This window comes from Rhinoderma darwinii, chromosome 4 (assembly GCF_050947455.1).
Source record: "Rhinoderma darwinii isolate aRhiDar2 chromosome 4, aRhiDar2.hap1, whole genome shotgun sequence".
Classification (NCBI taxonomy): Eukaryota; Metazoa; Chordata; class Amphibia; order Anura; family Rhinodermatidae; genus Rhinoderma; species Rhinoderma darwinii.
The window spans coordinates 309,617,971-309,632,235 of record NC_134690.1 but is presented as its reverse complement, the minus strand read 5'-3'; the positions used below and the strand labels follow the sequence as shown (position 1 = coordinate 309,632,235).

Genomic DNA, 14,265 nt, shown 5'->3' with positions numbered 1-14,265 from the left:
TGTTTCATTTCAAATCCAATGTGGTGGCAGCAAAACCCAAATCATGAAGATTGTGTCACTGCCCAAATAATTCTGGACCCAACCCACACAGCCACCCACACAGCAAACACTCTGAACAAGCATAGCTGCAGTGTAAAGAATGGGGGTGGGACAGAGCAAGAGTATTGAACTACAGCGAAGCTGGAGTCATTGATCATATCCAAGCCCTTATGAAGATTAGTCTAAAATGATGAAGATCAAAGTTATAATATACATTTTTTTTTATTTGAAAAAATTAACAAATCTTCACAGAATAAAAACAGGAAGCGGATCATAAACTCAGCAGAACAATTAGAAGGTCGGCCAGATCAGGTTTCATTAGCGGTTGCGTCCAGCGTCTTTGTTAGCGGTTTTGTCCAGCAGTGCCGCCTTGTGGTCATTTTCTGTGCTACATCCTGGACCCCTATAACCCATTACATAGCTGGACAGAAAAACTACTGCAATACCACCCTGCAAACTGCAGCGGCAGCCATATTGGTTGTAACAACTTTCCCATGAACAGATAAAACAAAGAAAAAACCTCCACTGTAACCAGTGTCAGGAGGGGGCGCTAAAGCCGGTTTACTCTTCCAAACTGGATCTTTTATGCAATGGTAAAACTTGTATTTCCCAATAGATTTTCTCCATTAATATAAAACTATTTACACGTGATCATTCTTCATCAAATCTTGAGAGATAAAACGGCAGCGTTATCACAGTTCATACGGGATGCCTCGGATTCTCCGTGCGAGCTGCATGTCCTTCACAAAGAGAGTGCCCCTATTGGCCTGGTGACTGAAGAGGTAAGAATCTTCAAAGAGACTCACGAGGAAGTCCTCAGCTGACTGTGGATACAGAAGAGCATTAGTCCCTCTTAAAGTGACAGCACTCCCGGTATAATTTACTACACAGCTCGAAGGACTGATCAGATTTCACTTTTATGAGCTGTTAGCTAGAGTGATGGTGGGGGGGGGGGGGGGGGGGGGGTCTGGCCTCTGGAACTTCCACAATGCATCACAACCCCTCTGCAAATGTCCCGCTAGGGCATATGGATGTGTTAGAGGGGGTGGGGGCTGAGTAGTGAACCACTGCAAAGAGCAGCTCCCTCTCTGGTTGACCCATGCGTTACATGGACAGTGCATTGTATGAGATACTGACCTCTTGTAGCGCCATAAGTGCGGTGCTTTGCCAGTAGTAAAACACGCCGCGGGAATACTTCAGGCAGATCTCTCTCACCTGCAAGAATAAAAGGGGAATATCACTGACAATAAAGAGGAGCAGCCGCAGAGGACACATCCACTCACCAGGCGGAAAAACGGGGTTTTCTGAATGAGCAGATTGGTTGATTTTTGGTACTTTCTTATTTCCATCAGCGCACGGGCTCCTGGGCGGTAGCGTCTTCTTCGTTGTGTGCTCGGTCTGTGACTTGTTTCCCTCTACCTGTAAGAAAGAAATCCATAATCATAGCTGAAAATGAATCTCCCGCTACATGGAAATTCACTGTCTGGCCGGGGTCACACGTAGGGTAAACACGGCGGATTTTCTGCAACGGATTTCATTGCGGAAACTCCACAGCGTAATACAGAAGCAGAAGAGTGGAGGAGATTCAAACAAATCTCATCCAGACGCAGCGGAAAAAAACCGCCAAACTTACCCAGATCTCTCTGCTCCTGCGTTCAACCCGGCCTCCAGGGATGATGTCTCATCCCATATGACTGCTGCAGAACATCAGAGGGACACGTCACCATGGCTACGGGTAAGTATGGTTTTTTTTCTACCTTCTATGGACATTCCAGCCGAAAAACTGCAGTTTTTCAGCCAGAATTACCTCCGGTGCCCAGGGCCAATACGCTGTGTACTTTTACGCCGCGTATCTGCCCTGTGTGAACATGGCCTATTACCTTAATGTCCCCCAAGGAACATCAGGTAAACAGATTTAAAACATAACATGCTACCTGCAGCCACCACTAGAGGGAGCTCATTGTATATGGTTGTACATTGAACTTGGTAACAAAACAGTATGCAGTGAGCTCCCTCTAGTGGTGGCTGCAGGGAGACAAAATTATACCATGTAACTGTCTACGCAGGAGATTTAGAGCTCCGTTTCAGAAAACTGTGCTCACACTGCTGTAAAACGACATTAAGAAATTAATCAGCACAGAATGTTGGACCTAAAAAGATATAAATGTGGACGTTCAAATTTTAGATACTTTTCTATGACTGATAATTTGGGGTCCATCAAGTCCCATTGATACCTGATTAAAGGGGTTGTACCACGAAAATAATTTTTCACCTATCCACAAGATAGGTGATAAATGCCGGATCGCTGCGGGTTGTTAACAAGAGTGCGGGTCCCAGAGGGTGGTCACTCAAGTCATTCTCTATATGCAGTGGTCCCCAACCTATTTTGCACCGAGGACCGGTTTGATGCAAGAACATTTTTGCGGGGACTGGCGGGGGGGTGGGTGGAGGGGTTAGAGTCAGTTCACACATTGCGTAAATACGGCGTATACCTGTATTATAATGCGGAAAAATCGGCAGCATAATACAGTAGCAGCAAAGTGGATGAGATAAAACACGTCTCATCCACACGCTGCATAAATGGAGTAGAAAAAAGGCTCAGAAATTGACGTCACAACATCGCGCCTGCCTGCGCGGAGCCGCTCACGGCAGAGTGCATAATTGGGCAAGGAGCAGTCAAACTTGACTATTTCCGTCGATCCCATAGGGAATGAATAGAGCGGTCGGACTGCAGGTTGGAAATTCTTAGATCCCTCATTTCATAATATATCTTCATGGGTGTGAGCTGTGTTCTCAGATTCCCTTCCCAGAGCCATATAGTAACGTGCTTCCTGCAACCACCACTAGGGGGAGACGATTGTGCACATGCATACAGCTCCTGTTGTGCCTATATAAATCAGTCCTCAGTTTGCTCCCCCTAGTGGCGGCCTTGTGCTACAGAAATTTCTGTATGTAACAGATTTTTACCTGCATAGAAACGAACCCTCTAAGATATAAAGCTGAGAAACGAATTACAATCTAGTATTACACGACCCGAGGTTATCTGGAATTCATTTTTAAAATAAAATATATAATAAGAGTGATAAGATGATCAAGGTGCAACTTTCTCTTACTTGGCGGAGATTGAGGAGGAGCTGCAGGTTTCTTCTGCGGCTGCGCCGACTTCCTGCGGGACGAGCTTTTCTGGGGTGGTTTCATGATGATGTAAAACGCTGCTGAGAGACATACAATCAGTTAAGCAGATAAGAGACGGTGACAATTCAGCAGAATCACAGGTGACGTAGGATAAACTGAGCGGTTTTATACTGACTGATGCCACCAATGCAAGTGACAAGAAAGTGATGACATTGACGGTGAAGATATGAGATTGCCGGATGTCAGTAATTAACGCACGCTGCATCAATGAATACAATAGATCCTCGTGGCATCAATTACCAGAACAGCGACATCAATGATCTATTTAATAATGCGGCAACAGAAGAGCTACCCGCAGCAGATCCCGCAAGCAATGGGCAGATGTTTGCAGACGTAATGGAGCCGTCTTTTCAGGCGTGATTCGAGGCGTAAAACGCCTGAAAATAGGTCGTGTGCACAGAACCTTACAGAGAATCCGTAATCCAGACAAAGGTGGGAAATTTAAAACTGGAGCAAAGGAAAAGTGGAGCAGTCGTCATGGAAATGAAAGGCCGCAGCTGGAGGACGATGAGCTGCAACAATGCAGTACAAATATCCAGAAATAAAACATCTAATAATCCATATGATCTCTAGACACGCAGCAGCGAAAATGTATAAAATCAACACACACGATAGACGAGGAGAAGAAACATTGTCGAGTGCGCAACTTTTCTTAGGACTCTCTGCTTTGTGCCGTTTCTCTGTTATTCCTCCTGGAAATGTAAGAATTGAAAGCTGTGTGTTACCAGTTGGGGGTGTGTCCCTACACAAACTGACAACGTCCAATCAGTGCTGACAGAGAGACTGTAGGGACACGACCTTTGATGAGGAGAATGGCAACACCAGGTTATCTATTAATACATACATTTCTAGGAGGAACCACAGAGGAATGGCACAAGCCAGAGATCTGAGAAAATACGCTCCAGAATAGTTATTTCATGGGGAATACAGGTATTTACTATAAGGGTATGTTCACACGCAGTGGTTTCAGACCTAATTCTGGCATTTTACGCCTCGAATTACGGCTGAAAAAACGCCCCTAATACGCCTACAAACATCTGCCCATTGCTTTCAATGGGAATTACGATGTTCTGTTCGCACGAGCCTTAAATTTACGTGTCGCTGTCAAAATACGGCGCGCAAAATCACGGCTCGTCAAAAGAAGTGCAGGACACTTTTTGGGACGTTTTTGGAGCCGTTTTCTCATAGACTCGTGAAAACAGCTCCAAAAACGGCTGTAAAAAACGCAGCGAAAAACGCGAGTGGTTAAAAAAACATCTGAAAATCAGGAGCTGTTTTCGCCTGAAAACAGCTCCGTATTTTCAGACGTTTTTGCTCACTGCGTGTGAACAGAGCCTTACAGACACGTCAGGAGAAGTGACGGCTCCTCTTTAATAATATTGTCTGTATCCTGTATAATTCATGAGGACGCACGTGCTGCCCGGCGTGATGTCAGCGTCACCGTATCTATCAATGATTATACACTGAACTCTAGAAAACTGCCAGATACACCAGGACGACTGTATACATCAGAGTTTCCCAACCTTTTCAGGCTCGAGGCACCCCAGGGAAAAAAAATAATTCTCAGGGCACCCCTACCAAAAATTGTTTACAAAACGACAAAAAATGGCGAAAAACAAGCAGTACACTCTTAGGTTATGTTCACACAACGTTTTTTTGTAAGGCAGAAACTAAAAGTCTGCCTCGAAATTCATTTACGAATTTTGAGGCAGATTTTGAATTGACAGCGCTGTTTGACTTTTTTTTATTTTTCCCACATTTTTTTTAAGCCGTTGAAGCGAATGCAAAAACCGCAGACAAAAAAGCACCAAACGAGCGCCGCAAGTTTTTTCTGCCTCCTATTAATTTCAATGGGAGGTCAGAGGCGGAAACCACTTGAAGACCGTCAGCCCCCCACTCACAGTAATGACCGTCAGCCCCCCACTCCCAGTAATGACCGTCAGCCCCCCACTCACAGTAATGACCGTCAGCCCCCCACTCACAGTAATGACCGTCAGCCCCCCACTCACAGTAATGACCGTCAGCCCCCCACTCCCAGTAATGACCGTCAGCCCCCCACTCCCAGTAATGACCGTCAGCCCCCCACTCCCAGTAATGACCGTCAGCCCCCCACTCCCAGTAATGACCGTCAGCCCCCCACTCCCAGTAATGACCGTCAGCCCCCACTCCCAGTAATAACCGTCAGCCCCCCACTCACAGTAATGACCGTCAGCCCCCACTCCCAGTAATGACCGTCAGCCCCCCACTCACAGTAATGACCGTCAGCCCCCCACTCCCAGTAATGACCGTCAGCCCCCCACTCACAGTAATGACCGTCAGCCCCCCACTCACAGTAATGACCGTCAGCCCCCCACTCACAGTAATGACCGTCAGCCCCCCACTCACAGTAATGACCGTCAGCCCCCCACTCCCAGTAATGACCGTCAGCCCCCCACTCCCAGTAATGACCGTCAGCCCCCCTCTCCCAGTAATGACCGTCAGCCCCCCACTCCCAGTAATGACCGTCAGCCCCCACTCCCAGTAATAACCGTCAGCCCCCCACTCACAGTAATGACCGTCAGCCCCCACTCCCAGTAATGACCGTCAGCCCCCCACTCACAGTAATGACCGTCAGCCCCCCCACTCACAGTAATGACCGTCAGCCCCCCACTCCCAGTAATGACCGTCAGCCCCCCACTCCCAGTAATGACCGTCAGCCCCGCACACACAGTAATGACCGTCAGCCCCCCCACTCACAGTACTGACCGTCAGCCCCCCCACTCCCAGTAATGACCGTCAGCCCCCCCACTCCCAGTAATGACCGTCAGCCCCCCCACTCACAGTAATGACCGTCAGCCCCCCCACTCACAGTAATGACCGTCAGCCCCCGCACACACAGTAATGACCGTCAGCCCCCGCACACACAGTAATGACCGTCAGCCCCCCACTCCCAGTAATGACCGTCAGCCCCCCACTCCCAGTAATGACCGTCAGCCCCCCACTCACAGTAATGACCGTCAGCCCCCCATTCACAGTAATTACCGTCAGCCCCCCACTCACAGTAATGACCGTCAGCCCCCCCACTCACAGTAATGACCGTCAGCCCCCCCACTCACAGTAATGACCGTCAGCCCCCCACTCACAGTAATGACCGTCAGCCCCCCACTCCCAGTAATGACCGTCAGCCCCCCACTCACAGTAATGACCGTCAGCCCCCCCACTCACAGTAATGACCGTCAGCCCCCCACACACAGTAATGACGTCAGCCCCCCCACTCCCAGTAATGACCGTCAGCCCCCCACTCACAGTAATGACCGTCAGCCCCCCCACTCACAGTAATGACCGTCAGCCCCCCACTCACAGTAATGACCGTCAGCCCCCCCACTCACAGTAATGACCGTCAGCCCCCCCACTCACAGTAATGACCGTCAGCCCCCCACTCACATTTATGACCGTCAGCCCCCCACTCACAGTAATGACCGTCAGCCCCCCCACTCCCAGTAATGACCGTCAGCCCCCCCACTCCCAGTAATGACCGTCAGCCCCCCCACTCCCAGTAATGACGTCAGCCCCCCCACTCCCAGTAATGACGTCAGCCCCCCACTCCCAGTAATGACCGTCAGCCCCCCACTCCCAGTAATGACTGTCAGCCCCCCACTCCCAGTAATGACCGTCAGCCCCCCACTCACATTATAATGACCCCTCAGTAAAGCCACCATCAGCCTCCGTCCCCCCAGTAAAATGACCATCAGCCCCCTCCAGTAAAGCCACCATCAGCCTCAGTCCCCCCAGTAAAATGACCATCAGCCCCCTCCAGTAAAGCCACCATCAGCCTCCGTCCCCCCAGTAAAATTACCATCAGCCCCCTCCAGTAAAGCCACCATCAGCCTCAGTCCCCCCGCCCCCCGATAAAATAACCATCTGCCCCTCTAGTAAAGGGACCATCACAGACAGAAAGTGTGATTACCCCTGGGGAAGGAATAAATAAGGAGGTATAAGAACAACAACTCCCAGCATGTCCAGGATGTTATGTGATATCAGAGAAAGTTTACAGGAGGAGGTATAAGAGGAGAGGACTACAACTCCCAGCATGTCCAGACTTAGTATGGGATATCAGAGGACATTATAGGGAGGAGGTATAAGAGAAGAGGACTACAACTCCCAGCATGTCCAGACTGTTATTATGGGATATCAGAGGACATTACAGGGAGGAGGTATAAGAGAAGAGAACTACAACTCCTAGCATGTCCAGGCTGTTATTATGGTATATCAGAGGACATTACAGGGAGGAGGTATAAGAGAAGAGGACTACAACTCCCAGCATGTCCAGACTGTTATTATGGTATATCAGAGGACATTACAGGGAGGAGGTATAAGAGGAGAGAACTACAACTCCCAGCATGTCCAGACTGTTATTATGGGATATCAGAGGACATTACAGGGAGGAGGTATAAGAGGAGAGGACTACAACTCCCAGCATGTCCAGACTGTTATTATGGGATATCAGAGGACATTACAGGGAGGAGGTATAAGAGGAGAGGACTACAACTCCTAGCATGTCCAGACTTAGTATGGGATATCAGAGGACATTACAGGGAGGAGGTATAAGAGGAGAGAACTACAACTCCTAGCATGTCCAGGCTGTTATTATGGGATATCAGAGGACATTACAGGGAGGAGGTAGAAGAGGAGAGGACTACAACTCCCAGCATGTCCAGGACGTTATTATGGGATATCAGAGGACATTACAGGGAGGAGGTAGAAGAGGAGAGGACTACAACTCCCAGCATGTCCAGGACGTTATTATGGGATATCAGAGGACATTACAGGGAGGAGGTAGAAGAGGAGAGGACTACAACTCCCAGCATGTCCAGGACGTTATTATGGGATATCAGAGGACATTACAGGGAGGAGGTATAAGAGGAGAGAACTACAACTCCTAGCATGTCCAGGCTGTTATTATGGGATATCAGAGGACATTACAGGGAGGAGGTATAAGAGGAGAGAACTACAACTACCCACATTCCCCTGGCTCCATTTCTCACACAACTGCTAAGAAAGTAAAGAAAACCCACTTACCCTGCCCAGTGTTAATGGCTCCTCTCCCTCCGTCAGGCTTCTAGTGGGAAGCTGTGGGCGGTGCTTGTAACAGACGTCCGCGCGTCACGTCTGCTACAACGTCGGGTGCCGTGGATGAGCCGCGGCACCCCTGAACAGCTCTCGGCACCCCGGTTGGGAACCACTGGTATAGATTATATAATAGCCCCACAATATAAAAGCCAAGAAAAACCAAAAGGCTCCCGCACTGCGTTCTTCCAGGTTATGTATCGCCCCCTTGTGGCTAATAGAAGAAGTACACCAAATGTTCAAACCATCGCTAAAGCCAACAAAACTATATCCTGATGTTTCATCTCCCACAATCTATAATAATTATAATACACGATCACCGCGCGGTCTCAATGACGTCATCAAGACCTCGGGCTGTAAAGAAAAGCCTGTTTATACCCCTGGGTTCCAGGATGGGTCTATTTTAGGCTCGATGGGTTTCTATCAAGTTCTATAGAAAATGCTTAGAAACGTTGTGATATAAAAAAAAAACCTTTTATTGACATTAAGACCCCTTTACCAATGCCGATAATCATACGAGCGCTTGTTTTCGATCACAGGCAGCGACGATCAGACGATAAACTGCACTCATTGGTCAGCTGATCACATTTTTTATGCGTCCCAAAAAATCCTCGTTGTCCACAGCGTACAAACAGGGGATGTGCTGCCGACAATACGTAAACTGTACGAGCACGGACCATCGTATTAACCATCGCTCATCCCCGTACAGCGTGCGTCGGCTCGTGTAAATGAGCGCCGACTCACTGGATACATCGTTGATCGTGCAAGTTCCATCTAGTGAAAAACTGTAAACAGGGAGGAGGGGGATGCAGCTGCAGTTTCTTATGCCCCACGCACGCGACCATATTTTTCATCAGTAATTACAGCAGGGACTCTCCCATAGAAGTCTATGGGCGCTTCCGTAAATATGGGCGGCTATGGATACGCATCCGTACTCTGACCGTATTTATGGAAGCGTTGCTATGCAACATGCTGATGACATCATTTGCATCCTCCCTCTTTTTTTTTACGGATCCGTATATACCGATGCAATATGGACAGTTTTTCGGGATAGATGAAAATACGGTCGTGCGCATGGGGCCTTACTTGGTGTTGCAATGAGGGGGGAGGGGTAGCGGCTGGTACTTGCTAGTTATACTATTACTGATATACTCATTAAAGGGGTCTTCCCATCAGACACATTTATGACGTATCCATAGGATGTCAGATAGATGAGGGTCCCACCTCCGGCTTTGTCTGATCTGTTTCCGTAACTCCCATAGTAGTGAATGCGGGTCCCAGAGGTGGAACCCCAATCTACCTGACATTTATGACATATCTGCTCGTTTGCTCCGGTCACACGGAGCTATGGATAACACGGAGCTATGGATGACACGGAGCTATGGATGACACGGAGCTATGGATAACACGGAGCTATGGATGACACGGAGCTATGGATGACACGGAGCTATGGATAACACTGAGCTATGGATGACACGGAGCTATGGATAACACGGAGCTATGGATAACACGGAGCTATGGATAACACGGAGCTATGGATAACACGGAGCTATGGATGACACGGAGCTATGGATAACACGGAGCTATGGATGACACGGAGCTATGGATAACACGGAGCTATGGATGACACGGAGCTATGGATAACACGGAGCTATGGATGACACGGAGCTATGGATAACACGGAGCTATGGATAACACGGAGCTATGGATAACACGGAGCTATAGATAACACGGAGCTATGGATAACACGGAGCTATGGATGACACGGAGCTATGGATAACACGGAGCTATGGATGACACGGAGCTATGGATAACACGGAGCTATGGATGACACGGAGCTATGGATGACACGGAGCTATGGATAACACGGAGCTATGGATAACACGGAGCTATGGATAACACGGAGCTATGGATAACACGGAGCTACGGATAACACGGAGCTACGGATAACACGGAGCTATGGATAACACGGAGCTATAGATAACACGGAGCTATGGATGACACGGAGCTATGGATGACACGGAGCTATGGATAACACGGAGCTATGGATAACACGGAGCTATGGATAACACAGAGCTATGGATGACACGGAGCTATGGATAACACGGAGCTATGGATAACACGGAGCTATGGATAACACGGAGCTATGGATAACACGGAGCTATGGATAACACGGAGCTATGGATAACACGGAGCTATGGATGACACGGAGCTATGGATAACACGGAGCTATGGATAACACGGAGCTATGGATGACACGGAGCTATGGATGACACGGAGCTATGGATGACACGGAGCTATGGATGACACGGAGCTATGGATAACACGGAGCTATGGATAACACGGAGCTATGGATGACACGGAGCTATGGATAACACGGAGCTATGGATAACACGGAGCTATGGATAACACGGAGCTATGGATGACACGGAGCTATGGATGACACGGACCTATGGATAACACGGAGCTATGGATAACACGGAGCTATGGATAACACGGAGCTATGGATGACACGGAGCTATGGATAACACGGAGCTATGGATAACACGGAGCTATGGATAACACGGAGCTATGGATGACACGGAGCTATGGATAACACGGAGCTATGGATAACACGGAGCTATGGATGACACGGAGCTATGGATAACACGGAGCTATGGATAACACGGAGCTATGGATAACACGGAGCTATGAATAACACGGAGCTATGGATAACACGGAGCTATGGATGACACGGAGCTATGGATAACACGGAGCTATGGATAACACGGAGCTATGGATAACAGGGAGCTATGGATGACACGGAGCTATGGATAACACGGAGCTATGGATAACACGGAGCTATGGATAACACGGAGCTATGGATAACAGGGAGCTATGGATAACACGGAGCTATGGATGACACGGAGCTATGGATGACACGGAGCTATGGATGACACGGAGCTATGGATGACACGGAGCTATGGATGACACGGAGCTATGGATGACACGGAGCTATGGATAACACGGAGCTATGGATGACACGGAGCTATGGATAACACGGAGCTATGGATAACACGGAGCTATGGATAACACAGAGCTATGGATAACACGGAGCTATGGATGAGGGCGAGCGGTCGTTACTCCGATCGCTCGTCCCCTTACGTTATTATCATGTCGGCAGCGCGTTTTTCTGTTTACACAGGGAGATGCGCTGCCGACAACAATAATATTTCACTTTTTTAAAACGATACGACCAGCAGATGATTGGGTGTTTGCTCGTTCATCTGCGGATCGCTGCCCTTTTTACAAAGCGCAATTATCAGCAACGAGCGTTATATGAACACTTGTCTGCCCGATAATCGTCCTGTGTAAAGAACATTTTAGGCTAAGTTCACACTGAGTTTTTTTGACGAGTTTTTTTTACGCGGAAACCGCGCCGCAAAACTCGTCAAAAACTGCCCTATAATGCCTCCCATTGATTTCAATGGGAGGCGTCGGCGTCTTTTTCCCGCGAGCAGTAAAACTGCCTCGCGAGAAAAAGAAGCGACATGCCCTATCTTTAGGCGTTTACGCCTCTGACTTCCCATTGACTTCAATGGGAGGCAGAGAAAGCGTATTTCGCGGTGTATTATGCCCGCGGCGCTCAATGGCCGCGGGCGAAAAACGCAGCAAAAATCGACGTGCAGGGAGAGGAAAATGTGCCTCAAACTTCCAAACGGAATTTTGAGGCAGATATTCCTCCTGCAAAAACTCTGTGTGAACATAGCCTTAGGCCTCATTTACACGAGCGTGTGCGTTTTGCGCAGGCTAAAAAACGCAGCGTTTTGCGTGCCAAAAGGCACTTGACAGCTCCGTGTGTCATCAGTGTATGATGCGCGGCTGCGTGATTTTCGCGCAGCCGCCATCATAGAGATGAGGCTAGTCGACGTCAGTCACTGTCCAGGGTGCTGAAAGAGTTAACTGATCGGCAGTAACTCTTTCAGCACCCTCGACAGTGAATTCCGATCACAATATACAGCAAACTGTGAATAAAAAAAAGACGTTCATACTTACCAAGAACTTCCTACTTCCTCCAGTCCGGTCTCCCGGCCGTTGCCTTGGTGACGCGTCCCTCTCTTGTCATCCGGCCCCACCTCCCTGGATGACGCGGCAGTCCATGTGACCGCTGCAGCCTGTGATTGGCTGCAGCCTGTGCTTGGCCTGTGATTGGCTGCATCTGTCACTTGGACTGAATTGTCATCCCGGGAGGTCAGACTGGAGGAAGAAGCCGGGAGTTATCGGTAAGTCAGAACTTCTTTTTTTTTTTTACACGTTCATGTATATTGTGATCGGAAGTCACTGTCCAGGGTGCTGAACCAGTTTAACTCTTTCAGCACCGTGGACAGTGACTGTCTCCTGACGTCGCGTACCGGAAATTTTTTTGCCGGGTTCGGTCAAAACTAGTTCGGCCGAACCCGGTGAAGTTCGGTGCGCTCATCTCTAATTTGACACTCCGTTTGGATGTTTGTAAACAGAAAAGCACATGGTGCTTTTCTGTTTACATTCATCCTTTTGACAGCTCTTGCGCGAATCACGCAGTTCGCACGGAAGTGCTTCCGTGCGGCATGCGTGGTTTTCACGCACCCATTGACTTCAATGGGTGCGTGATGCGCGAAAAACGCACGATTATAGAACATGTCGTGAGTTTTACGCAACGCACTCGCGCTGCGCAAAATTCACGCATTGTCTGCACTGCCCCATAGACTAATATAGGTGCGTACGACACGCATGAAAAGCATGCGTGTCGCACGCGCGTATATTCCGCTCGTGTAAATGAGGCCTTAGACTCATGTCCTGGTTACTACACTTCAGTGGAAAGCTACCAGCAGTCGCCACTAGGGGGAGCTACTGTAAATGTATTTATATTGTGCTAACTGACGTTAACCCCTTAGTCACCATCCCATTTTAGGCCCTAATGACCGAGCTATTTTATTCGTTTTTCTATAGTCGCATTCAAAGAGCTCTAACTTTTTTATTTTTTCAGCACCCCACAGGTGTCTCATATATTTTATTATAAATGGGCAGTGAAAATGAAAAATGACATTATTTTCCAATAAGACACAGCATTAGTTAAAAAATTTTCATTTTCTCAACAAATAAAGGAGAAAAAGCACCGTAACATTTGTAAAGCCACTTCTTCAGAGTAGGGAAATACCCCACACGTGGTCATAAACTGCTATTTGGACACACAGCAAGGCTCTAAAGGGAAGGAGCGCCATTTAGTATTTGGAGTGGAGATTTTATAAGATTCGTTTTTTGACACCATGTTGCATTGAGCTATAGTACCAGTACAGTGGTACCCCCGAAAAATTACCCCATTTTGGAAACTAGATCCCTCAAAGAATTGATCTAGGGGTGTAGTGAGCATTTTGACCGCACAAGTGTTTTGCAAAAATGAGTAAACAATAGATGTTGCAGATTAAAAATGGCTTTTTTCCACAAATATGCCATTTCAGTGCCCAATGTGTTGTGCCCAGCTTGTACCACCGTAGACACACATCCCATAAATTGTTAAGCGGGTTCTCCAGAATACACCATATGTGGTCATAAATTGCCGTTTGGGTACACTGCCAGGCTCAGTTGGACCACCATTTGGCTTTTGAAGCGCAGATTTTGCTTGGTGTATTAGTGGTATTTCAGCTTATAATGTGGGGGCATATGTGAACTGGGCGGAGTACATCAGGATATATGTAAACTGGGCGGAGTACATCAGGATATATGTAAGCTGTGCGGAGTACATCAGGGTATATGTAAGCTGGGCGGAGTACATCAGGGCATATGTAATATGTGAGGAGTACATCAGGGTATATGTAAGCTGTGCGTAGTACATCATTATATATGTAAACTGTGGAGTACATCAGGGTATATGTAAGCTGTGCGGAGTACATCAGGGTATATGTAAGC

The 14,265-nt window shown here is 48.1% G+C and overlaps 1 protein-coding gene across 1 annotated transcript; it reads right to left on the bottom strand.

Annotated features, from left to right (window-relative positions):
* Nucleotides 1-289: 289 nt before the first annotated feature.
* On the bottom strand, nucleotides 290-1,431 carry LOC142759929 (histone H3-like centromeric protein A). The gene is made up of 3 exons (XM_075862726.1): nucleotides 1,323-1,431; nucleotides 1,177-1,254; nucleotides 290-863 (listed from the first exon to the last, which is right to left on the bottom strand). The coding sequence occupies exons 1-3, from the start codon at nucleotides 1,386-1,388 to the stop codon at nucleotides 732-734; spliced, it is 276 nt and encodes a 91-aa protein (XP_075718841.1). The 5' UTR covers nucleotides 1,389-1,431; the 3' UTR covers nucleotides 290-731.
* Nucleotides 1,432-14,265: the final 12,834 nt, after the last annotated feature.